This window comes from Azolla caroliniana, unplaced genomic scaffold, assembly GCF_043228905.1.
Source record: "Azolla caroliniana isolate FFs.n. ecotype wild unplaced genomic scaffold, voAzoCaro1.0.p SCAF_2, whole genome shotgun sequence".
Classification (NCBI taxonomy): domain Eukaryota; kingdom Viridiplantae; phylum Streptophyta; class Polypodiopsida; order Salviniales; family Salviniaceae; genus Azolla; species Azolla caroliniana.
The window spans coordinates 3,426,999-3,450,905 of record NW_028230437.1 but is presented as its reverse complement, the minus strand read 5'-3'; the positions used below and the strand labels follow the sequence as shown (position 1 = coordinate 3,450,905).

At 36.8% G+C, this 23,907-nt stretch overlaps 3 protein-coding genes across 3 annotated transcripts in view; 2 read left to right on the top strand and 1 right to left on the bottom strand.

Annotated features, from left to right (window-relative positions):
- Positions 1-23,639, top strand: part of LOC147867110 (uncharacterized) — a 77,600-nt gene extending 53,961 nt beyond the window's left edge. The window contains exons 4-11 of the mRNA XM_087339663.1: positions 17,799-18,685; positions 18,986-19,093; positions 19,999-20,069; positions 20,126-20,170; positions 20,327-20,429; positions 20,586-20,633; positions 20,774-20,944; positions 23,003-23,639. Coding sequence (XP_087195789.1) covers positions 17,799-18,685; positions 18,986-19,093; positions 19,999-20,069; positions 20,126-20,170; positions 20,327-20,429; positions 20,586-20,633; positions 20,774-20,944; positions 23,003-23,053 — 1,484 coding nt within the window. The 3' untranslated portion in view covers positions 23,054-23,639. The remainder of the gene's footprint in view (positions 1-17,798; positions 18,686-18,985; positions 19,094-19,998; positions 20,070-20,125; positions 20,171-20,326; positions 20,430-20,585; positions 20,634-20,773; positions 20,945-23,002) is intronic.
- On the top strand, positions 2,543-5,780 carry LOC147867112 (RING-H2 finger protein ATL38-like). The gene is made up of 3 exons (XM_087314870.1): positions 2,543-3,753; positions 3,873-3,973; positions 4,480-5,780. The coding sequence occupies exons 1-3, from the start codon at positions 3,442-3,444 to the stop codon at positions 4,847-4,849; spliced, it is 783 nt and encodes a 260-aa protein (XP_087170996.1). The 5' UTR covers positions 2,543-3,441; the 3' UTR covers positions 4,850-5,780.
- Positions 8,757-12,897, bottom strand: LOC147867111 (glycerophosphocholine acyltransferase 1-like). Its single transcript, XM_087314869.1, has 8 exons — positions 12,740-12,897; positions 12,289-12,375; positions 11,403-11,460; positions 11,207-11,307; positions 10,782-10,877; positions 10,595-10,688; positions 9,813-10,050; positions 8,757-9,219 (listed from the first exon to the last, which is right to left on the bottom strand). Exons 1-8 carry the CDS (start codon positions 12,830-12,832, stop codon positions 8,811-8,813), a joined length of 1,176 nt encoding a protein of 391 aa, XP_087170995.1. The 5' UTR covers positions 12,833-12,897; the 3' UTR covers positions 8,757-8,810.
- Positions 23,640-23,907: the final 268 nt, after the last annotated feature.

Here is a 23,907-nt window from a genome sequence, read left to right as displayed (position 1 = left end):
ACTCACTTGGCATCTTACAAACTATTAGCACTAATCCTGATATGAATGATCATAAATACAAGGCTAACCACTCTAATTACAAAACCAATCATTGTAATGTACAATAATAATCAATATGGGAGATACTGAGTAGTACCATTGTATATCACATTTGGAAGACTTGGTGCTCTCTCGTTTTCCATCAACTTAAAACACCACCAGTTGAAGTAGTTTCAAATATTTGGTTAGACATAGTTCATACTTTGAAGGGTCAATGGGATGGTATAGCTGGAGACTCTAAGGCTAAAATTGCTCAATGGCATGAGTTTCTTACTATCTGGACAACTACTCCATTCATGACTTCCAATTACAACACTCCTTATTGGCATTTTCCGCTTCCGAAATGGTTGTTTCCCCCGCCAATCACATAGAGGTTTAAAATCTTGTAAACCATTTTACTAATGATAGGATATCTTCTTTAAAAAAAACAATAATCACATTCTAACTCACCATTGCACATTATGTCTTATGTAAAAATGTTATTTTGTATCCAATGATAGCATACCTAATTAACTATGAAGTAGCCACAATTACATAAACTAGTTGATCATTTACATCTCTCTTAACTTTCATTGATTTTCGAAAAAGTTTTTAAATGGTTTGAGTATCTAATTCAATTTGGGTAAACCTCGCAATACCTTAAATGCTCCTATATTTTGATATTTCCTCAAATACCCTTGGTCAACCTCCGAAAGAGATAAACGGATGAATAACACATGCAATTGCTAAATTTGCGCACATATAGGGATGAATTATTAAGATGATAAGCATCACAAAACAAGATTCAAATGAGTATACCAACATAGCTGTGACTAGTCATTACCTTGTCGGATTCTCCCTCCTCCCACTCTCACTTTTTATAGGCAAGCCACAAAGAAGAGCATCGTTGTTAAATTAGAATTGTGGTGCAGGTTATGGTCTCTTTATGACAACCACCTTCAACTTACAAGAACTTTGTATAAACACATGAATCATGATTCATGATTGTGCTCATAGAATATGATAGTTGAATATGTTGTGCGTCGAATCCTTTGTGGTTGTCAACTAATTCTAGTATGCCACCTTGTGTGCACATATTTAGTGTAGCTTGTTCCTAATGATGAAAGGATACAATATTGTACATATACACTTAAAGAAAATATGTATGATCATTTGATCCATTACTAGAAATTCACATAGAAATTTTAAGACGTTATTACACGACACCATATATTTATTTGGGTGCTTTGAAGTAGTCACTAAACTCAAAATAATTGTATCAAGTTTCAACCTCATGTATGTTATCTTCTAACTCCCAACATGTAGAACTCACATATATGTTTTTAAAGTTATAACGTGAATTACTTGTTTGTAGCAGTTAAGTGACATGAAAGCCCACAAAAAAAATGTCAGAAACTCCACAAAATAGCACACATACGTTTCTGAGCTTTATGTAGGTGAATTGACTAGTTGTTATGGTGGAAGTCAACTCATTTGTTTATACGTATCCATCACGAGAAAGGAAGGGGACATGACATGTTTGCCATGCCCAAGTTGATGAATGAATCGAGAATTAAACACAAGCAAGTCGAAGTCGTACTCGACATAACTTGAAAACAGGGAATGGACTTGGGTGGAGTGGTACGAAGCTCACTGATTGCAAAGTGTGTCTTATGAGGACATGGATGCAACTATTAGTTCGTTGATATTTAAGGTTGGGACACAACATCTGGGTGAGGGAAGGTTCTCATTGCTATGCTAAAAAACTTGCACATACTTCTAGAATACATAAGTAGGGAAGGGCAGGCACATACACCTTGGTTACGACATTGACGAATGCATGCATCCTAGGTATGATGCCGATGGACACACTCATACGTGCAAGCGTGCATGCGCACACATACATACATGTAGACAATACATACTCTACTATACTACACTATATTGCAGTACACTATACTATACTACAATAGACTACACTATACTACAGTCTACGGTATAGTACATTACACATACTTACATACATGACATACATACATACATACATCAACATGACATACATACATCCATACATCAACATGCCATACATACATACATACATACATACATACATACATACATACATACATACATACATACATACATACATACATACATACATACATGACATACGTACATACATACATACATACATACATACATACATACATACATACATCAACATACATACATACATGCATGCATGCATGCATACATACATACATACATACATGCATGCATGCATACATACATACATACATACATACATACATACATACATACATACATACATACATACATCAACATGACATACATACATACATACACACATCAACATGACATACATATGATACATCCATATATCAACATGACATACATATGATACATCCATATATCAACATGACATACATACATACATACATACATACAATGTCTTTGTCTTTCTGTCTGCAAACATACATAAAAGCATAGCAATGTAAAAAAGGAACAAAAAAAACCATGGTAATAAGCAGAAGATATTGTGAAGCAATGGGCTCCATGTATGTGTCAGTGTTTGTGTTTGTGGTCTTCATGTCTTCCCTTACATGATACACAGATTCCTGCATACAGATATGGGATGGATGGACCCATGACTCTCATCTCTGTTTCGTTTTGCTCTGTTTTTCCTTGTCTTTCTCCCTTAATGTTTCCTGTATTATGCGCTCTTTAGTCCGATGGAGTGATGACATTCCTTGAATCAAGATTCAGTGGGTGGTTCAGCCATCACAGGCATGGAAAAGATGTGGCATTTTATGACGATGAGATGTGGCCAATGATGTCGGTAAGGTACATGGACAGTTTTAATTTTTGAATAAAGAATTTATAATCTTAAATCAAGGTGGAGAAGAAGAGGAAGAATCTGATTTCCTGCACATGAAATGGATGAATTCCAACATGAGAGTAGGGGGGAAGGCATACGAGCAGTCCTAATAATAGGTTAAAGAATTTGGACTCTTAATTTAAGAAGAAGAAGAGGAAGAAGAGAAAGAATCTGATGTTGTGCACATGAAACTCTTAATCTTTTAATGTTTGATTAAAGAATTTATTAAATCAAGATTCTGATTTTGTGCACATGAAATGGATACATTCCAACATGTGAGATGTGTTCAGTAAGGGGGGGAAAAGGCATATGAACAATTCGAATCTTTGGTTGAAGAATTTGGACTATCAAATCAAGAAGAAGACTTTGATTTTATGCACATGACATGGATGGATTCCAACATGAGATGTGGTCAGTATGGGGGGTTGCAGAAGGCATATGAACAATTCTAATCTTTGGTTGAAGAATTTGGACTGTTAAATCGAGAAGAAGAAGAAGAAGAAGAAGACTCTGATTTTGTGCACATGACATGGATGGGTTCCACTTCCAACATGATGAACAGAAGTGTTCTCTGGCGACCTCAGGTCGTGATGGCATCGGCATCAGCATCAGTGTCGGTCTTTGGCACAGATCCTTCGTCTTCTTCCACTTCTGCAGGCAGCAGCAGAAGGAGTGGCATGAGCACCAGATTAAGCCTTGTCATGACTACTTTTGGCTTTGTTGTTAGTGCCATCTTCATCATGTTTGTTCTGATTCGCCTTCTGTGTGCGAGATTCCAATCGTGGCGATTTGCATCGGAATGGACTCGTGGTGTCGACAGGGCCACCATGAATCTGGTGTGAATCATGCGTTCATTTTTTAGTGTTTTTTTTTTCATTTGTGGGAAAAACAGGGAATTTATTGTGTATTTGTTGTATGTCTAATGCCCCCCCCCTCTCTCTTGGGCAAAATTCAGGGTGGAGAAAGGCATTCTAATGGGTTAAACCCTGTCGTAATTACCATGTTCCCAACCATCAAGTTTACCAAAGAGATGTTCGCATCTCAAGAAGATTCCATGTGAGTTTCTGTTTCTTCTTCTTCTTTTTGTTTCCTAAAAACTTGTGTAAAATATAATTTATTGCTTATATGTTATCTCATTAGATAGGTATTTCTGGTAGATGGCTTAGAACAGATTAACCAGTCAAGTCAAGTAAGAGTTGTATCTGGATCACACAACCCTAATGTTATCCTATCTTTCTTACTGCGAAAGGAAAAAGATTCAGATGTGAACATCTAAAGGTGAACAAACCTAAACTGGGAGCCAATGAGCCTTTTGATGTGGAAACTAAATGTAAAGGCACCCTTGTATACATTTATCATCAGGGACCACATCTGTGTTGTAAATGCTTATTTCTTAGTTTGTACTCAGGGGAGACAAAGGGCAAAGAACCACAATTATTCTGATTATAGCTTGAGAGAATGTAGAAAACACTAGAGTTACATACACACTATTCATAACAAGGATCATGCTACGTGGGGTATGAATCCCATCTAAACATTTCTAGGTGATCTAAACATTACAGGTGTATTATTTGCCTTGAAGAATATGAAGACCATGATGTTCTTCGTATTTTGCCGGCATGTGGCCATACTTTCCACGTAAGTTGCATCGACTCATGGCTCCTGCGACATACAACTTGCCCGGTGTGCAGGATCCATCTTCATAGTAGTTCCAGTAGAAGGAGCATGCCTTCCCCACTGCTAAGCGAGGCTGCAAGAATGCGCTTTTGTCCAGGTGCAATTCCTGAGAGCCTATTTGCGCACCCCCTTGGTGGCCGGATCTCAGAGACACCCATTCAACAGTGTGTCACCATGGTGGGCCATGTTCATGTAGTTGAAATCCTCGATGTGAAGGAGGTCATAGCTCATACATCAATCTCAAGTGTTCAGTGATGTGAGCCCATTAAGGGGTAATACCGAGATTTGACATTGTATGCCAGGATATGATGATCTGTGAAAGGGATGCTCGTTCACATCTAGATCCAATCTGATTATCACAAGAATTGATGCCACATGAAAATCACTTTGGACATTTTCACTATTCAAAATGTTCGATTGTACATGCGAAGAAGTAATTGTATATCTGCATATGTGGTCAGAATGGCTCTTATTTTGGTAGCAAAGAACCTTCTTTTCATGACATGGGAGTCAATATTGTAGGGTGGATTCATGGTGATGGCATTTGGATTCATGCCTCTATATGATGCCTCAATAAGCTAGCAAATGATTGTAGCTGTATTAGCATACGGGAGAAGACTGAGAAATGACAATATATTTGAGGCTAACTTGTCTAAATGAAGAGCCAAATGATTGGATATGGTCATTAGTATTATATAGCACAGAGTGACTAGTCATTCATTGGCTGTTATCAAGACTATTGTGTATTCAAAATTTCATAACACAATCATTTGGACACATCATTAGTAGCAACTAATGTTTGGACAACCTTTGGCCAAAAAGTTATTAGATTAACAGTGCATCAGTTATTGTTTCTTTGGGCATATCAAGACAACACTTTGGTCACATTCTGTAGCAACAATCGGCCAGAATGATTAACAAAAATGTATGTATTACCTTGGGCATATCAAGACAGCACTTTGGATATATTCTGTGCCATTGCGATTGTGGAACACTTTCCTGATGTGTGTCTGTGCAGTTCTGTCTGGTGTTTTGGACAGGTTTTTTTGTCAGTGTTCCATGTTGAGGTTGCAGGCACATGATTCGGGCATCGGATCCCATCATTGTATAGTGTTTTTCAACATCATCAAGAGCTAGTGTATCCATGTACTTACTATGATTTTAGCAGAGAATGTTTTCCTTTTCACATTTAATGTCATTGAGTTGTGTATTTTAAGCTTCTACTTTGTCCTTGATATGTTGTGTTTCGAGGTTTCTTATAATTGTAAAAATGTATACCCCTTCATTAGTAGTGTCAACGTGCGACGCAATTTGTGCCTATTTCTCCATATTTTTGTCAAAAACTCTCATATCATATTTTAGAGTCTATATACTTCACATAATGAATTAGGTTTCATTGTGTCCAACATCTATCTAAGATAAGGGCTATCTTTTGCTGTCGAATGTTCATCCCAGAGAAAGACTAGGATTCCAAAGAAATATTAGCTAGCAAGCACTTGTTTCTAGAATAAATAAATGTCTCAAACCCGAGTATGTCACAACATCCAACTAAAGAGGTGCTTGCTTGATAGATGATGCCAAAGTCAGTAGTGTCCCGGTGCTTGCTTGATATATGATGCTAAAGTCAATAGTGTCCCATACAATCAATCATATGAATCTTTGATGCCATTCAAAACAAGATGCCTTGTACGTCGTCTTCATCAAAGACAATTGTACCATCATATGTTTTCTTGCTTATTCAAGAAAATTAAAATGGAACTGATGGGAAAACAAAGTAACGAAAGCGTGTTTTTGGAATCAATATCTCGAGCATGGTGTAATATTTATGGGTGGTGCCGAATTCAAGAGTATATACCGTTTCAGTAATTGAAGACTTGTTAGATAACTTGTTAAGAACACTGGTTGCAAAACAAACGTCTATCTTCTAGTTGCGCAAGCAAATGAGACTAATGACTAAGGCTATTTACTTCCTTGTGTGTGGAGTAGCTAGTGCTAGTGTGAGTGATATATCTATCCCTCATATAACTAACTCGGTGATATATCCATTAGGTCTAACTTTGAATTGGTCCCAAGACTACTATACATCTAGCTGAAATGTGTCATCTTGAATTCAATGCTTGATGCCTCCTGAGTTTTTGTGGTGTTTCATCATGATCGCGTGTGAGGTCATTGTTGTTTAAAAGTAACCATTGCAAACCTTTCCACTACCTCTCATAGAAGATAGCATAGAAGAAATACCTTTCCTTTTTTGTTAGAACTTGATGTATTGCTTGAGGCATTACATCATGCATTACACATGAAGAAATATCTCATAGAGTTTAGTTGTTAAAGCATGATGAAATGTATATATGATGCGTATGCCGTACACATTTTGTTTATAGAAAATGCTAAGCCACACACATTGATGATTTTGACACTACATCCAAATACGTAGCCCAAACCAAGTCTTGTCAATGGCAATAAATAGCCAATTATTGCAATAGTAGGACACTATGTTATAAAAAATCAAGTCCTAATCGTATTAAACATGTAGTTTTATAAAATTACCACCATGTATTTGAGAATGCAGAACCATTTGAGGGTTAGTTTCCTTCATTGTATCCCCTCCCTACATTTGTTGATTCAATACTTCGAAGATATATTGGCTGTTCTCACCCACCCTAAACACAATTGTTGATGTGAAAAGTATTGAACTCTACAATTATTGGAAACATAGCATTTGAATGGTTGAGACTTTTAGAACTCCTAATTTAATGCAAACCTAGAGTCTCATCAAAGACTAAAGCTAAGATCTATCATTGTGCTCGAAATTTTTTAGAAATATTCTTTTGATATGCTTGAAAGTATTTCTACAATATGAAATAATTTATCATTCCTTTCCGGTTCAGACTTCTTGATAATGGCACAAAAGCATATATTGTAATACGTATTCTATAAGAAATGTTTTTCTTGTAATATTTTTGAGATTAATAAACATGGATGCATTAAAGAGGGTTCCCATAAAGATGATCCAAAGCACAATTGGCCCCACTAATCCTATCTATTATTTATGTACTTCTATTTGGATCCACGACACGCAAGCATTTTTGTCATGTAGGGGCCAAGTTAACAGTAACAAGTGGGGTTCACAACTTCGACACGACTTTTTATAATGTAGATGCATACACAATCAAAAAGTTAGATATTTACCTACTAGCATTCATAATTCAAATCTATATAATTGCTCTTACATTGTGCTGAAAAAGGATGTTCACTTGATGTACATATTGATAAGGGAATTGGCCCCAAATATGCGTTGTGAAAAAGGTTTTATACATTTTCTAGCGCTAAGACCATGTGCTTCAAAGGCCAAACATTGTTTTTAGAATCAATCAAGATAAAAAATAGTCCTTGATAAAGTTTTATCAACTTGGTGAAGAACGTTGTCCCACATGAAAAACAACTACATCACCGACAACATGCTAAATTTCTCATGGATATAGATGCCTAGATTGCCAAAGAATTCAACATTATTTCCTCTGATACATAAACCACATATTATTCCATATGGGTGCACACCCCCAAAATTTTTGTACACCTTATATCTGTTGTACCACACATCTAGATATTTGCATACCAAGGGATAAAGCAAGCAACATGAAGGAGAAAAGTTAGTAATACCAAGAATCATAGAAGTTTTTGCTCGTCAATTATCTTCTTAACTCGGGAGCAAGAGGTTAAAAATAGAGTTGGAAAGTGATAATTAATTAGGAAAAATGCAAGTGTCGCATAAACATGCTTGTTTTCCTACCACTTCCTTGCCTCCAAAAGAAAATAGAGTTGGGAAATGACAATTCAAAGTGAAACATCCAACCCTGAGGTTTCTTATCACATTCAAGCTTTCATAGAATTCATAAAAAAACCTTATTGTATTCTTAGTATCAAGTGTAGAAACCACTTTGGCATTAAATACAAGATTTATTGTGATTTTTGAAGAGCATTGAACCATTAGGCAAAGATAATATAATCCATTCATTCAACGAAAAAAGTAATAATATACAAGTTCCTATCCAATCATTTATTGGATTCTACTCATAAAATAAATAAATTTAACCCTTCCAGCAATTACCTAGATATCGAGATGATGATCCAACTGAGATTGTAAACAATTGAAGATTGGGAGTATAAATATGTACACAAGCCCCATTCAAAGGTAAATAATATACAATGGATCGATTCAATCAATGTGTACAGCAGATTTCATATTATCAAGCAAGACCATGGACTCGGCCAAATCCTCCACACTCGCCCTTCTACATAAAGCATAGTTTTTGTCACCATTGGGTTGTTGAGCATTAGATTGTGAGCTACTTGTCTCCTCTTTTTTCTTACTCCTCGCTACTGCCTGGCGTGGCATAACTTCAAATATGTAATTTCCCCCATTCCAAACTGTTGCCGAAAGCTTGAAAACTTCGAACCATGTGTGCATCTGATAGGATTTGAATAGAGGAACCGTCAGTGCTAATGTTGCCACAGTGAAGATGGCTTGGATCAGCACATACATGTATACCCGCCGCTCTGCACCCAATAGACCACTCAATTTCCACCATATGTTGTTGGCCCGTTCAGCTTTACGCTTCAACTCTCTGAGCAAATTATGTAGTGTGAATGAGAATCAATTCTGAATGGAATAATAATAGATTTTAATAAGGGAAAAAAGTAGTAGCTAATGTAGATGACTGTAATCCTTCCATGGCTTTGGAAATCTTTCAGCTTGTTTTCATGGCTGAAAAACTTGACCAAATATATTGAATATTAAGGAATTACTACAGCCTAGTGCTCCCCAAAATGCTGCTCGCCAAGGCTTTGAGAACTTTTGGGTATTTTTCACAATCTTTTCGAAATATTCCCGTGAGTTTATAAAAAATAAAGAAATTACTGGAAGTAATGTTAGCTGGTTGAAAGCCAAATTTCGATATGTGCCATCTCCCGATGCAAATAAATTTCAGTTTCATGGCAGTTGAAACTTGAGGATAAGGTATAGGAAACCAATTGCTAGGGCAAATTCATATATTATTTAGTACTTTCTCTACTCTTTTTTACTTTCTGCAAAACTTTCAAAAACCTCAATCATAAAAAATAGCCAATGTCTCTGAAACCTTTAAAAAACAGCCATTTGGCAAACAGTGGTTCCTGCTTTAGTTTTCTTAAAACCTGGAACTGTCATATGCATATATACCTGTAAGATGTCATAACTTCAGGATCATTGAGCAACCTTTGTCGCCTCAAGCCTTCTACAATTAGGAAATAAAGCGCTTGCCAAACACAATATGCTAGCAGTGGTACGAAGAACAACCAAGTCCAATGTGCAGTAGAATTTTCCACAACAGGCCATGGAGGCCATGGCCCTACTTCCCCCTCAGAATGGTGTGAAAATGTGTTTGGCTCCCACCATCGAATAATGAAGAATACTGTACCTAAGGAAACAGAAACATGTAGAAAATGTGGTGACAAACGTCTTTGAAAATAGCTCAGCAGGCCCCATTACTCCTAGGGCAAAAACTCCGAATCACCCTGAAGTTTTTTTCCTGTTACTCAAAGGCAAAAACTCTGAAAAATACCCTGAATTTTTATTTTATTTTATTTCCTAGATGCTGATGAGCTTCCATTATTTCCTAGATGCTGATGAGCTTCCATTATTTCCTAGATGCTGATAAGCTTCCATTATTTCCTCAAATTCCCTTGGTCAGTCCCCTTTCTAGCAATTATATATGCTATGGTAAATCCATCACCTTTTTGTCTCTTTCTCGAGTTGTTGAAGGGATATATTGGGCAAATGACGAATATGAATGAGCATTTTGATGAAATAGAGAAAAACTCGGTTGTTTTGTGGTTTTTCCCTTAATGCTCTATATAAGGATGGTGATCACGACAGTAAACCATTTCATAAGGAGTTTATGCAGATGATTTTGGTACTAGAATATAGTAATGATAAGCATTTGGAGTGTATTATGATCACACCTGGTAACAAATGAATCAAAACGCTGATAACTTTGTCAATCGAATTAAACACGAGACTACACCTCCACACTATCAAAGCCCATGCTAGGGGACCCTATATTGAAAAAAAGAATCCAATGTGATAAACATGATTTCTACTTCAGAAATCCACTTTTATATTTATCTCAAAGTCAATTCGTTGAATTACCTCTGAGAAGGAGAAACAGACCATGAACAACTTGTCATTGGTCGGGAAAAAGAGCAACATTATAATGAAAATCGCATTTGCATAGTAGCAAAAGTCCTGAAAATGGCACAATCTCTCTCTCTCTCTCTCTCTCTCTAATTCCTCCCACACACACTCTCTCTAGCTGTTGGCCTGGTGGTTTACACCATAGCATCAAGTCATAAAATTGAGAATGCAAATTCGATCCTCTCCATTTGCTCGGCCCCATTCTCAGTCTCCAATTAAATGTTAATAAACTATTTAATGAGAAAACTCTAGGCACCATTCATATAAAGATAGACCTTAGTAAAGATTATCATTTTTCTTTCTATGAAATCAAAAAGTGGTAAAAACGAAATTTTATGTACATAGAATGTTGCACTTTTGGAGCTCCTCATTTAATTTACCAATAAGTAATAGTGCCATTTCTTGGATCGATAATAAATCCACCTTAGAGGAGCCACAATTATCAAGAAGAGGCAATATAATTGCGGAATGTCTTGAGGTCCTATAAAGACGACATAAATTCTCAATAAGAATATGAGAGGGACACTAACACCATCTCTCACAGTAGTAGTGCCATGAGAGCACCGAGGAACTTACTTGAACCAAGAAGGAAGCAAAAGGTTCCAAAGCTCAGCACACCAAGTGAATATATAATCTACATGAAAATCAAAAGAACACCACTTATTAATCCATTTTTGGATGGTGTCATATCAAAGAAATCCTGAACATCTATGAGATTATTTGAAAATTCCCCAGCAATAACAAAGGGGAAATGACCGACATATCCCTAACTTATTGGATTTTTACCAGAATACCCAAATGTTTCCAAAACTTTACTAGAATGCTTCTTCAGAGTACAAGATTTATTATCTACATGGGGCCACCAAATTGATGAAGTACTATAACAGTTATGATCAGCACAAATGAATACATAATAGAATGAAATAAAAAGAACACCAACAGTAAACCATTTCATAAGATCTTATGATCCACAATGAATAAATATTTTGCATAAAAATTATCTTACATGGGGCCACCAAATTGACGAGGTACTATAGAAGTTATGTTCAGCACAAATGAATACATAATAGAGTGAAAGAAAAAGAATACCAACAGTAAATCATTTCAGAAGAACTTATGATCCACAATGAATACAAACTTTGCATAACATATAAAAAAACCAAGGAGTCTAAATCTTTTCATGAGGCCCAAATAATAAAAGCACAGTGAACACCATATGATTGTAAGTTCTAACATTGATGCATGTGTTACACCAAAAAGAAAAACATCAAGTGAATAAGACAATATGAGAGTTATAAAAACAAAAGAAAAGTGACAGTGTGATGAGCATAAGCACATAAAATGAAAAGGTAATGAGATCAATATAGATAATATATAGAAATGGGCATGATGGTAAACATGTTACAAGACCCAAAAAGTAAAAGGTAAAAGGAGACAAGAATTCGGTTTGAAAAGCACAGACCTTGTTGATGAGGGTTTCATGCTGAGTTGCTCGACGAGCCATTTCGGCTGCATGCTTCTCTAGCGCCTTTTTTGTCTCCAAAACAACCTGTGGCAATTTAAAACATAAAGAATTCAGAAAATGGACCTGTTGCTCAGATAAAACAGAAGAAGAAGAAGAAGAAGAAGAAGAAGAAGCAAAGAGCAGAAAATAGACCTCCGATGGAAACCCCAAGGAGAAAAGGGCAAAAAGCAAAAAGCAAAAAGCAAATTTCACAGGGCTCTCCCGCACTGTGGAGGAGCTAAGGGGTGGACCTTTTTTTTTACGGAAAACACCAAGAAAGCAAAAAAGCAAAACAGAAAACAGAAACTACCAAAAAAAGCAAAAAGCAAAAGGCAAAAGAAGAAGAAGAAGAAAAGGAAAAGCAAATCAACTGCTTTCAACAGGTATGGGAGTTTCGTTGGAAACCTACTCTGGGAGGAGAGAGAGCGCGCTTGCTGGGGGCATGCTCCTCCTGTTGAAGGGAATTATTGTGATGGAATTCTTGCGCAGGGGGGGCGGCCATGGAGATGATGAGGGTATGTCTTCGATTTCAAAGGCAGAATCGATGCAGAAGAAGAAGAAGAAGAATCGACGCAGAAGAAGATGATGAAGAAGAATCGATGCAGAAGAAGAAGATGAAGAAGAATCGATGGGTACTGCAGGAGAAGGGGGCATGAAAAATCAAATTACAGGGCAAAATGAAAGAAGATGATGATTCACGACGAAGATGATCGATCCATCCATCGATCGATGGATCGCGTTTTGAATTGAATGGATTAATGGAATGATAATGGAACAAAAATTCGAACTTAATACCGTAATTACGATTTTTTTGGTTTTGTTTTGTTTGCGTTTTCTCTGCCCCTGTTTCTGCTTTTTTCAGAAAAAGCAAAATAAATAATAAAACAGAGTACCCTATTTCATGTCATTTATTCATGTATGTATGTATATACATATATATACTTATGTATTGTATGTATTGTATGTATGTATATGTATTGTATGTATGTATGTAGGTATATGTATTGTATGTATGTATGTATGTATGTAGGTATATGTATCTATGTATTTAAGCAACACGCGGAGCCTCTCGGGCCGGGGGGAAATGCAATGGAAGCTTGCTTCTTGGATGGGTCGTAGCAACTTGGCCGTGTATATGTACTGTATCGTACCATACCGTACGTTATGTACATACGTACTCCAATCACACTCCCATTGGACGGCTCCGCCCTTGGTACTTGATCGAGTTTTGATTGTACCCCTGGTACTTGCCCCCCCGATCACTTGAATTACTCCCCAATAGAGCAAGGCAGAGACGATTCCCTCCCTCGAAGAAAACACAACCTGTGCCGCTCGCTCCCCTAAACCTGGGCTGCTTCGAAATGTATGGTTTGTCAAGAGAATCAGCCTACCGCTAGCTAGTTGGCGAGTGAATGAACAAAAGAAATCATTGAGCTCTTTTATTTGTATAAAAGCACCCTGCTTCTTCTTCTTCTTGTTTTCGAGTAGTCCACGGTATCGAGCAAGTATCTAGTCGAGGATATTCACATGTATACCTCCCATACACTTGCAAATTTTAAAAAGAGACGAAAAAAACAAAAAGAATCAAATCCACGAATATTGATCATGCTCCCTTTGAAGGACTTAAAATATTTTGGGGGCTTCATTAAAAACCGATGCGTGAAAGTTGCACATTATGTACTCAAAAGCACATATTAGATCTCGAAACTTACCGAAAATTTATTCGATGTCATTTTACATGTCTGACATTGGTAGATGTCCACACTTCTTTTGGGTTGCCAATGACTACTTACACAAAGTTCGCAATATGGTATGTTTGTGATCATGTTATACTAATTTATCCAATTGTAAGTTTTATAGTGTTTTCTAATTCTTTGTTAGGTTTTTTGCCTTGGTCTTCCCACAATATACAACTAATATAAATACATATGGAGTTGTCTTTTTAGGTGAGGGCCGATTGTAACACTGTCATTACGATTAAAAAATTTGTCTTGATTCGTATCAAGATTGCTAATTATGCATGTGATCTTTTGATCACATCTATGTTGAATATTTATCTTTTCTTAAGTCATGCAAAAGTGGCCATCTTCAATATGTTCGCATAATTTCATAGAATGATTTCTTTTTACTCGTGGAGGGTCTAGGGGTAGGTGGGGGAGGGCCTCCCATGTGTTAACAAAATTGGAAACTAATTAACAATATAATCACTTTGGTTTTGAGAGATTCAAGAAGTATATTCGGCACCACAAAAACGATGGCTTGCAACCAATAGTGAGAGTAATTAGTCAAGCTTTGTAATATTGGAAGTCACATTATTTAGGGTGTGTTGACATTTTCGTCCATATTAACCTCTCCCCTTGGTTTTGGGATCCTTAGTTAGCCATAGAGTCAATGGCACCAAGCACACACATAATAATCAAGCCATTTACAATCATTTTCATGCATCAAGAATGGAGATCGATATATTAGACAAGGGCAATCGAGATGCTATTGGAAACTATCAATAAAGAATGACCCATTCTCAACCTTGTATTAATTATGGTTGATTTTCTTCCTATTGAAAATTTAAACCTTGACATTGGAGCAAAGGAATCAAACAATAACCTAGTCAATTTGGTCCATGTCTTTTGTCATTACATCACTATAGTGCTTCTATAATAGTGTGCGAGTGTGCATTACGTTAGCAAAGTGGATTCAAAACATAACATACACATTCTAAAGTACACTAGGATGTTATCACATTTATGCATCACATAAGAGACTTCATGTGTCTCGATATAAAGTATTGCTTATAGGTTCAACGAGGTTACCTTACTAAAAATCTAAAATTCAAGCTATAAACCACATTGTGATGGGATGCGATTGTAAATGTTCTGTTTGAAATGCTTGGTCAGACTTTGCGTTCACTATATGAACTCTTCAAATAACACTTTTAGTTATGCACATTCGTTAGGGGAATTTGGATCCCAAAAATGGCCCTTTAGATTAATACGTATTGATTAAGCGTGAAGTGGCATGGATAGGGTGGCGGTAGAATGAATTGGGGCCCACTAAAATGCCATAACATTTTCATATTAAAATCCATACCGACTTTTGATTGAAGATCTAGAATCGTTGCATCAATCTCTTTCAAATTAATATCATGTTCTTTCCTCATAATCCAAAGGTACAATTTTTATTTTTATTTTTTAAAGAAAATATCCTTTCATTAGTGTAAACATTTTATAAGATTTTAAACTCTATGTGATCGGTGGAGGAAACAACCATTTTGGAGGTTGAAAGCACCAACAAGGAGTGCCATTCTTGGAGTACCTATCCACACAATGAGAAACGCATGATGTTGAGCTGTTTTAGCATTAGAATCTCCAACTATACCATCTCATTCAACCCTTCAAAGTATGAACTGTCCAACCAAATATTTGTAACCAATTTAGTTGGTGATGCTTTAACTTAATAGAAAACAAGAGAACACCAAGCCTTCCAGATTTTATATATTGGCATACTACTCAATACCTTCCATACTGATTGGATTTCCTTCCTTATTCCTGAAAACTGTAGTGATAGCAATAGTGGTGCATAGACACTTCCAAATTTAGTGTAAAATGCATGGTCCATAGATTCAACGTCATAATGGAAAGCTTAACGGACAAGCGATGTCCAAACCACTGTGCCCCATGTGAAAACCAATGGGGGAAAATAGTTAGCAAAGATTCTAAGGAGACGTTGCCATATCGGTTGAGACTCAATGCATTCCCATAAACAATGTTTTTGAGTTTTAGTTTGTAAATGGCATCGAGCACAACTAGAAGATGCACCCATCCTATGCAACCATGTGCCAACATGCAAGACTCGATGTACAACTCCCATTTGTTGCCAACTTTGATTGCATATGCATGCATATCAATGAAATCATTATTAATCACCTATAATAATACTTCATTAACAGAAAGATTATTGAGATATACCCTAGAACAATTAAGTAGAGGACATTGAGCCCTTTTAGATGTTGCACGCATTATACTTGGTGAATTTGGAAGTTTGAATCATCCACGACAATATTTCCTTGAAGTACAATGCATTATGCGACACACCACTTCTAGATTTGCTTTACATAATGAAGAAAAAGAGAGGGAAAATCTCAAACATGTTGTATGATAATAACAAAAACAATAATTTAAGTGATCACAATTGCTCATTCTCATGAGATTTGTGCACAAACTTAACATAACATACAATTGAGCTTTGAACCTATCATTTTGACATATGTTTTAATGACAAGCCCAAAGTCACCACTAGCAATGGGCACGATTTCGGCTCAAACCGAACCGAATTGTTAAGCCATGGTTGAACGGTTTATTGGTTTCCAAAAAAATTAATTGTTTGGTTTGGTTTGGATTTCAATAAACGGTTTGGTTCGGTTCTAAAACTCGGGTTTATAGGTTAATTTTTTTAACCTTAATAGTTTATTAATTTAATGGTTTAGTTAATGGTTTTTTATTGATTTAATTAAATTAACTTAAATGCTTATTTAATTGAATTGTTGAAGTAAAGTTTCTTTTATTGATTTAATAAAGTTAACTTAAATGCTTATTTAATTTAATGCATTTTTGTTTATTTAGATATTTAATTAGTTTGATTTAAACGGTTATGTTTAAATTTTTTATTAAATGGCTAGGTTTGGTTTCAACTTTTCCTTAAACGGCTTGATTTAAAATTTTTATTAAATGGTTCGGTTTGGTTTTAACTTTTCCCTAAACGGTTTGGTTTGGTTTTTGTTTTATATAAACGGTTTGGTTTGGTTTGTTTGCCTTGAAACCTAACCGAACCAAAACCGATCCGTGCCCATCGCTAGTCACCACCTCAATGTCATATATATATACATATATATATAGAATGAAACCTTTGACTACCCTAAGGAACCTTCAATTATTGAAAATATAGAACAAGCTGATTCTTGTCATTAAATGCATAAAAACTTGCAATCAACGATATTATTAATTTGCAAGCCCCTAGGAAAACTAATACAATTAATATTGTTGCTCAGGGTTGAGTTTCGTAAACCGGTTTGAGCTCAGTTTGGCAAGGCTCAAGCCGAACCGAAACCGGTTCTTAAACCGGACCGGTTGGGTTCAGAGTTTTGAAAACTTCCAAACCGGTTAAGGCTTAACCGGTTTGGTTTGGAGTAGGACAAACCGGTTGCATATATTTAGAGGCAATTTGTTCATGGGAAAATTCAGGGCAGTTAGAGGCAGAGAGAAACAGAGTAGAGTGTATGTATGTATGTATGTAAACCTTGCCAATAACCCATGCCAACCCTAACCCTAATTTTCGTGGCGACATGGGCTTGACAGATCTGCATCATCAGGATCAAATCCTCAACAAAAAAGTTGTTAACCCTAACCCTAACCCTAGCCCTAGCCCAAACCCAAACCCTAACCCTAGTCGTAGCTCTAGCCTTAGTCCTAATCCTAACCCTAACCCTAACCCTAACCCTAACCCTAACCCTAACCCTAGCCCTTATTTGATTCCGAATCATCGATCTTTGTTCAGGAACCATGATAACCCTTTAAACTCTTATGCGCCTTCTTCTCCTTCTTCAAATTCCAGTTATTGCAGTACCTCGTCGGAGATGAAGGCCGCTGCATCCATGGCGATGAGGAGGAGGAGCAGCACTACTACTCCAGAACGGCGCTATGACTCGATCAATACCAAAATCACTCGCCTCAACCACATCCTCCGGAATCTGGATGAATCCAAAGGAGCTATAATACCCTCTGCCGCTGCTAATCACAGCCTGCAATTAGCCCCCCTTAATCATCCCCACCCCACTAATCTCCTCCCAAATGGCTCCACAAATCTTAGATCCGATACTCGCCCTGTGCAATTAGGGCCTGCTGATTATGATCGCCAGATTAGTCCTTCCATCCCTAATCTCGCCGCGATCCGCACTAATCATCATAGCGATCGATCGGGGTCTTATGCGAATTACGATGGCCACGCCGATTCTTCGCATCCAATGGATCGTGCGGCTACTCCCCCTGCATTTGAATTTGTGGCGGATAATCGCGGCAGGCAGATGTGGCCCTGTAACTATGATCTCCATCCCAATCCAGTGGAGGCAGCAGTAACCAATCGATTCCCGTCGGCATTGGACCATTACCATCGGACCAGATATCCAACCCTGATTAGCGGTAATCAGGGACCGGGGTTAGCATCCACGAGGCTAACGGAGAGGCTAATCGTGCCCAATTACGGCCCCACATACGAGCCGAATTACCGGGATTGCACGAGATTAGCATCGCCGATGAACCCCGAGAGCGTGCGCTCTATGAATTATGGAGTGGCGAGCGATCCGGTGAGCCGGAACCGGAACGTGGCCGCCATGATGGGTTCTTCATGTATTGGGACCTTGGATTCGGGCCGGAGCGTGGCGATGGTGGGTTCGTGTGGGATGCTCGATTCGGATTCGGCCGCCGCTCGTGGGACGCCAAGGAGGCGTGCCAAGGGGCCGACTGATCGAAAGTATGGAAGGATCAATAAGGATGATAATCATAATAATGAAGAAGAAGATCATGATGAAGAAGTAGTAGTAGAAGAAGAAGAAGATAATGATGGTGATGGTGATGGTTACAATGGAGATGATAGCTTTGTGAAGGTGGCCAAGATGGCCAATGAGATCTTGACACGTGTCAAGCGCCTCGAGGCTCAACAAACCAATCACCACAAGAAGAAGCCCTCCATCACCACCACTACCACTAACAAGGTAACTAAAAGAAGAAGAAGTCTAAGAAATTCAATCCCACATTTGTTTATCACATGCTTGTAGTTTTGGTTTTCTCCGTTTTTCTTGTCGTCGAGAGTTTACGTCACCAGAGTTGCCCTAGCCTTGTCGAAATTGCATTGGTACCTCTAGCCATCCTAGATTTATTCAGTGGATCTTTGTTTGCACTTCGGAGAGTTGTCCCAAGTAAAAACACGCGTGTCTTTCAACTTGTGATGCCCACCCAATTCGTGTGCACATCTGAAGTTTGCCCCAAGTAAAACACATTGTGTCTCTAGTGATGTCCACCAAGACATGCTCTACCCCTAGTTCAAACCATGTTGCTTTGTTGCCTCTTTAAGTTTTGACCTGAGTTGGTTCCAATCTAGATTCCTCTAGACCTTCTCCAATATTGAGGACTATGGATAGTCTAGAAATCACCAACTAGATTGCTTTGTTTCTTCGAGAGAAAGAATGTCAACAACCTTTGAAGCTGATGACGATATTGTGATTGCTTAATCCCTTCGTATTATAAGACATGATATTTAACATTTGTGGTTCTTTACATGTTCAATTTTCGGTGATCCTTTTCGAGTTTTACATTCTAGGGGTGATAATGAACCTTTTCTATTTGTTTATAGAGTCACTTTTGGGGCACTGTCGCATTCCGCTTGTTTACCTTTGGTAGGATTGTTAATCTTCATTGTGTGTTGATATGTTTCGAATCTGACATATTTATGCTAGAAAGGATGGCCTCAACATCTGTTGTTAGGGCATTTTCTCCCTATTTACTAACCTCACTCTTCCTCATAGTTTGCTTCCATGATAAGGTTGAGGGATCCATCCTCGTCAACCAAATCTTAGGTTGTGTTTTGTCTTGGTCATTAATATACGTTTTGAAATATTAGGTTCAAAACTCAAAAACATTATCTAGTTATCATGATTTCGAAATGCATTATAGTAAAAATAAGTTGCAAGTGTCAACTTGACACTTTTGCATGCTTTTTACGTGAATAGGAAAATTTGGATCTAAAGGCAACAAAACAAAAGGAGATCGAGGAAAGAAGTCTTCTTGAAACGGTCAGACGAAGGTGTAGAGAGGTCATAAAAATTATGGATACTATTGTAAAATAATTTGTAGTACTCTTTTTTCTCAAGCATTTCCTAGATGCATGCATGCAATGTGCTTAATATGAGCTCCATGTGTTCTAAATTTTGCTTGAACTATGATTGTAGGACAAGACATCAAAGTGCTTGTAATTCACAAGATGAAGAGGAGTCATCTCCTAGTCGAGGAACCCCCCAAAGCAATGTGCAAGGAAATGAGAACCAAGGCTCGGTAATAATCTTAATAAGGATAAAGAGGATAAATATAATTTGAATGATTCTAGATTCAAAGCTAACACCTCATTAAAAGTCTCAAAATTTAATTGTTACATGGGGATTGGCTTAGAAAACATGATCATTTAATTGTTACTTGTTTGTGTTTTTGTAGATAGATGACATGAATAAGCGCATCCAAAGATTAGAGACAGATGTTCAAGTGAGTTTCTTGAATCCAATCATTGCAATTTTCTTCAATCATGATTAGATCCTCCTAAACTTTTATTTATATGCATACCATGACCATGTTTACACATACACATCGAATACTAATAAGTTATATGTTCATATCATATCTAGCTTTGTTGGTCGGCGATCAACCAACTTTGTATAGAGAATGCATTCTTTCGTGATCAACAACGAAAACCAAGTAAAAAGTCATCGTCAATATGCTCGTGGAATGACACTAATTCAATTATTCTGCAAGCAAAGCACAATAAGAACACAATCAATACCAACAAGAAAAATAAGGTTAGCATTCCGCGAGCTTCTAATATTTTCAATAGGCTAAATTTGGAGAAAATATGAACCTTGTAAGAACCCATGGAATGACAAGTTTCTACCAATAACTTCACCTTGAGCAAACTTCATGCTCCAATCATGATGCCTTTCAAAATTCAGATACCTAGGAACTCAAATTCCAATGGTTTTGCCTTGGAAATGTAGTTGAATATCTATTCGCCACATTGAAAACAAATGTCAAACATCAAATAATAGAGCATGTTTAGAATTACAAAGGATGTATGAAGAGGGAACAACATTGTGATTCTGAGAGGAATGTATGTAGGAAGTGAACTGGATTGACATTACCAAATTCATCAGCCAATCTTTTCGGAAAACCGTGACAAGTTTGTGGTTTTGTCCATGTCAAGAGCTCACTTTCCATTAAAATAAAGGTGCATCTATCACTTTATAGACATCTTAGTTGCCCCTTTATTGACATCTTGATTAGACACACATGAGTTATAATGTTCGTCCATACTCAATGTCATAGGCACTATCCCATTGCCTATGTAAACATTGTCCCATCTCTTCATTGGCACAAATTATATTTTACTTTTTTCTCTTGAGTTGTTTGATGCTAACTTTGTTGGACCTTAAACATTTGTGTTTTCTTCCTTTCTTGCATGTGATAATGTTACATCTTCATCATTCTCATCATGATTTTCGATATTGATACAATCTTAGGACGTTTTCATTTTTGAACATTTCTGAGCTTGAACATTTTGAGATGAGCCCTCCTTTATTCATCAAACCAAGCATTAGATGGGAAACTAAGCATTTGATGTCCACCTACACATGGACTAAAATATTGACACCCTGCTTGAGAATATCCTTCAATTGCTCCCAATTTGTTTTCACATTTTTGCTAAGGGAGAGGTTCATGACATGATTCTCAACCTCATTTGCATATAAATTAGCTTTTTAATAGTAATCATGTGGGATAATGTACCTCTTTTCCTTTTGTACTCCAGTGCATTAGGCAATGTGTGTGAGTTGTTGGTTGCAATGTGCAAGTAGAAGAACCTGTGTTCTGAGTTTGGTGACAATTGGCCAATTTGAATGCATTCATCTTGGATGCATCACATCCTTTTATCAATACATTGTTAACTACACATCCTTCTCAGAAATCTAGCAAATATGTCTTAACATTTTTATTGGAAAATTATGGGTACTTTGACATGTGACACAAAATATTGTAGTATATCAGGTTATGGTATACATCTTGTACCATTACATTATCATCAACTTTCACATTTTCTTAAGTTGAAACATTAAAATCTTCCACAATCACCACTTTTCCAATGTAGTCATATGTAAGAATGTTATCACACACTGGAAAAATGATCATCGTGACGTAACACATACAAATTATAGTACTTGGACTCTCTATGAGGAATGTAACAACATGCCAAATAAAGTTTATCTTTGCATAGTTATACTTTAACCCACATATATCTTTTGTATTCATCATACTTACATATTCATATGTAGTTTTCCCAAGTCCTCGCGATAAATACATGCCACTATTGATCGCTCAAGATTTCTTTTAGTGCAAAGCCATATAGATTTGATGATATGGCCATGAATATTACATATGCACTTGGATTCATGTTCTTAAGTTTCAACAAGAAATATGTAATATTGATCCCTTGAGCTATGCCAATCAATCATGAGTCCCTATTCTATGGATATCCTCCACAATTCCAAAACATGATTTTCAAACTTGTAGCAGTCCCATATGTCATCTTAAACTACATTTTGAGAGAGAGAGGGAGAGAGAGAGGGAGGGCGAGGGAGAGACAATATAGAATATATATTTTATCGTCCATGAGGAGGCCAATTTTAGAGAGGGAGAGGCAATATAGAATATTTTACCTTCCATGAGGAGGCCTATTTCGACTTATGGGACCAAATCAACATATCAACTTGTATGGGACCAATTTTGAGATTAGTGAGAGTGAGAGTGAGAGTGAGAGAGATAAATATGTAATCTCAAACCAATACACCCATAAACATTTTACACAGGATGATAAACAAAGACAAAAGGGAGGAACAACACCTGAATTTGATCAATAACAGGAGGATTACAAAGTTTCGAGCACTTCAAATAATTATATTCAAGTGTGAGTTTGTATGAGGTTCTTGCTATACATGGGAAAACATGGCATCATATGATACAATGCCCCTATCAACAATAGCTTGGTTTTTTGGTTTTTTATGTCGAACCAATGGTCACGGGACATTTATCTATCTTCTTGATGTAGATTGAGCCTTGGCTTTGCAACATGAAGTGGGCTTGCCAACATTGGCACCCCAAAAAGCGCTCCACATCAAAAGGCAAATGCTTTAGTGAGTAAGGTTGCGGATTCTCCTAGCAAGTAGTATCGTGAGCAAAATTCGTGTATATGATTGTTTTAAATGGAAATATATGGTGAAATTTTGAATCATGATTATAAAGTTCTACGAAGATTGTATGTATAGTAGGTACATAATCACATAAAGAGAAGTATAAGATTGACCTCAATGAGCGTTTCTTAAATTGAAATTTTTTAACTATCATCGTCAAACACATACACCAAGAGAAGTATTAAATTTACGAAGATGTGGTTGTATAACTTGATTTTCTTTACCTATAAAATGAAAGAATGTATATTGATACACATTTATTTTGTTCAATAGACATATAATTTCATAATTTTGAAGTATATATGAGACAATTGATTTAGTGTAAAACTTCATCTTTAAACTTGGAAGTACAATTATTTGTGCAAACTATTCAAGTAGAACATTGTTACATATATGTACATATTAGTGTTCTCAACATTGCTCTAATATAAGTAGTTGATCATTTCCTTTTTTATGTTTGAAATACTAGGAAATTATGGAATAATTTATTTTTTTCCAAAACAAAAAACTCCTTGCATTAGTTT

What these genes read in the sequence shown, in the direction of transcription:
- LOC147867112 (XM_087314870.1), top strand. Translation starts at nt 3,442, where the DNA reads ATGACATGGATGGGTTCCACTTCCAACATGATGAACAGAAGTGTTCTC. An exon ending in ACAGGGCCACCATGAATCTG is followed by an intron (nt 3,754 to 3,872) that starts GTGTGAATCATG and finishes GGCAAAATTCAG; the next exon opens with GGTGGAGAAAGGCATTCTAA. An exon ending in GCATCTCAAGAAGATTCCAT is followed by an intron (nt 3,974 to 4,479) that starts GTGAGTTTCTGT and finishes TAAACATTACAG; the next exon opens with GTGTATTATTTGCCTTGAAG.
- LOC147867111 (XM_087314869.1), bottom strand. Translation starts at nt 12,832, where the DNA reads ATGGCCGCCCCCCCTGCGCAAGAATTCCATCACAATAATTCCCTTCAA. An exon ending in TCTGTTTCTCCTTCTCAGAG is followed by an intron (nt 10,689 to 10,781) that starts GTAATTCAACGA and finishes TTTTCAATATAG; the next exon opens with GGTCCCCTAGCATGGGCTTT. An exon ending in GAAGTTATGACATCTTACAG is followed by an intron (nt 9,220 to 9,812) that starts GTATATATGCAT and finishes TAATTTGCTCAG; the next exon opens with AGAGTTGAAGCGTAAAGCTG.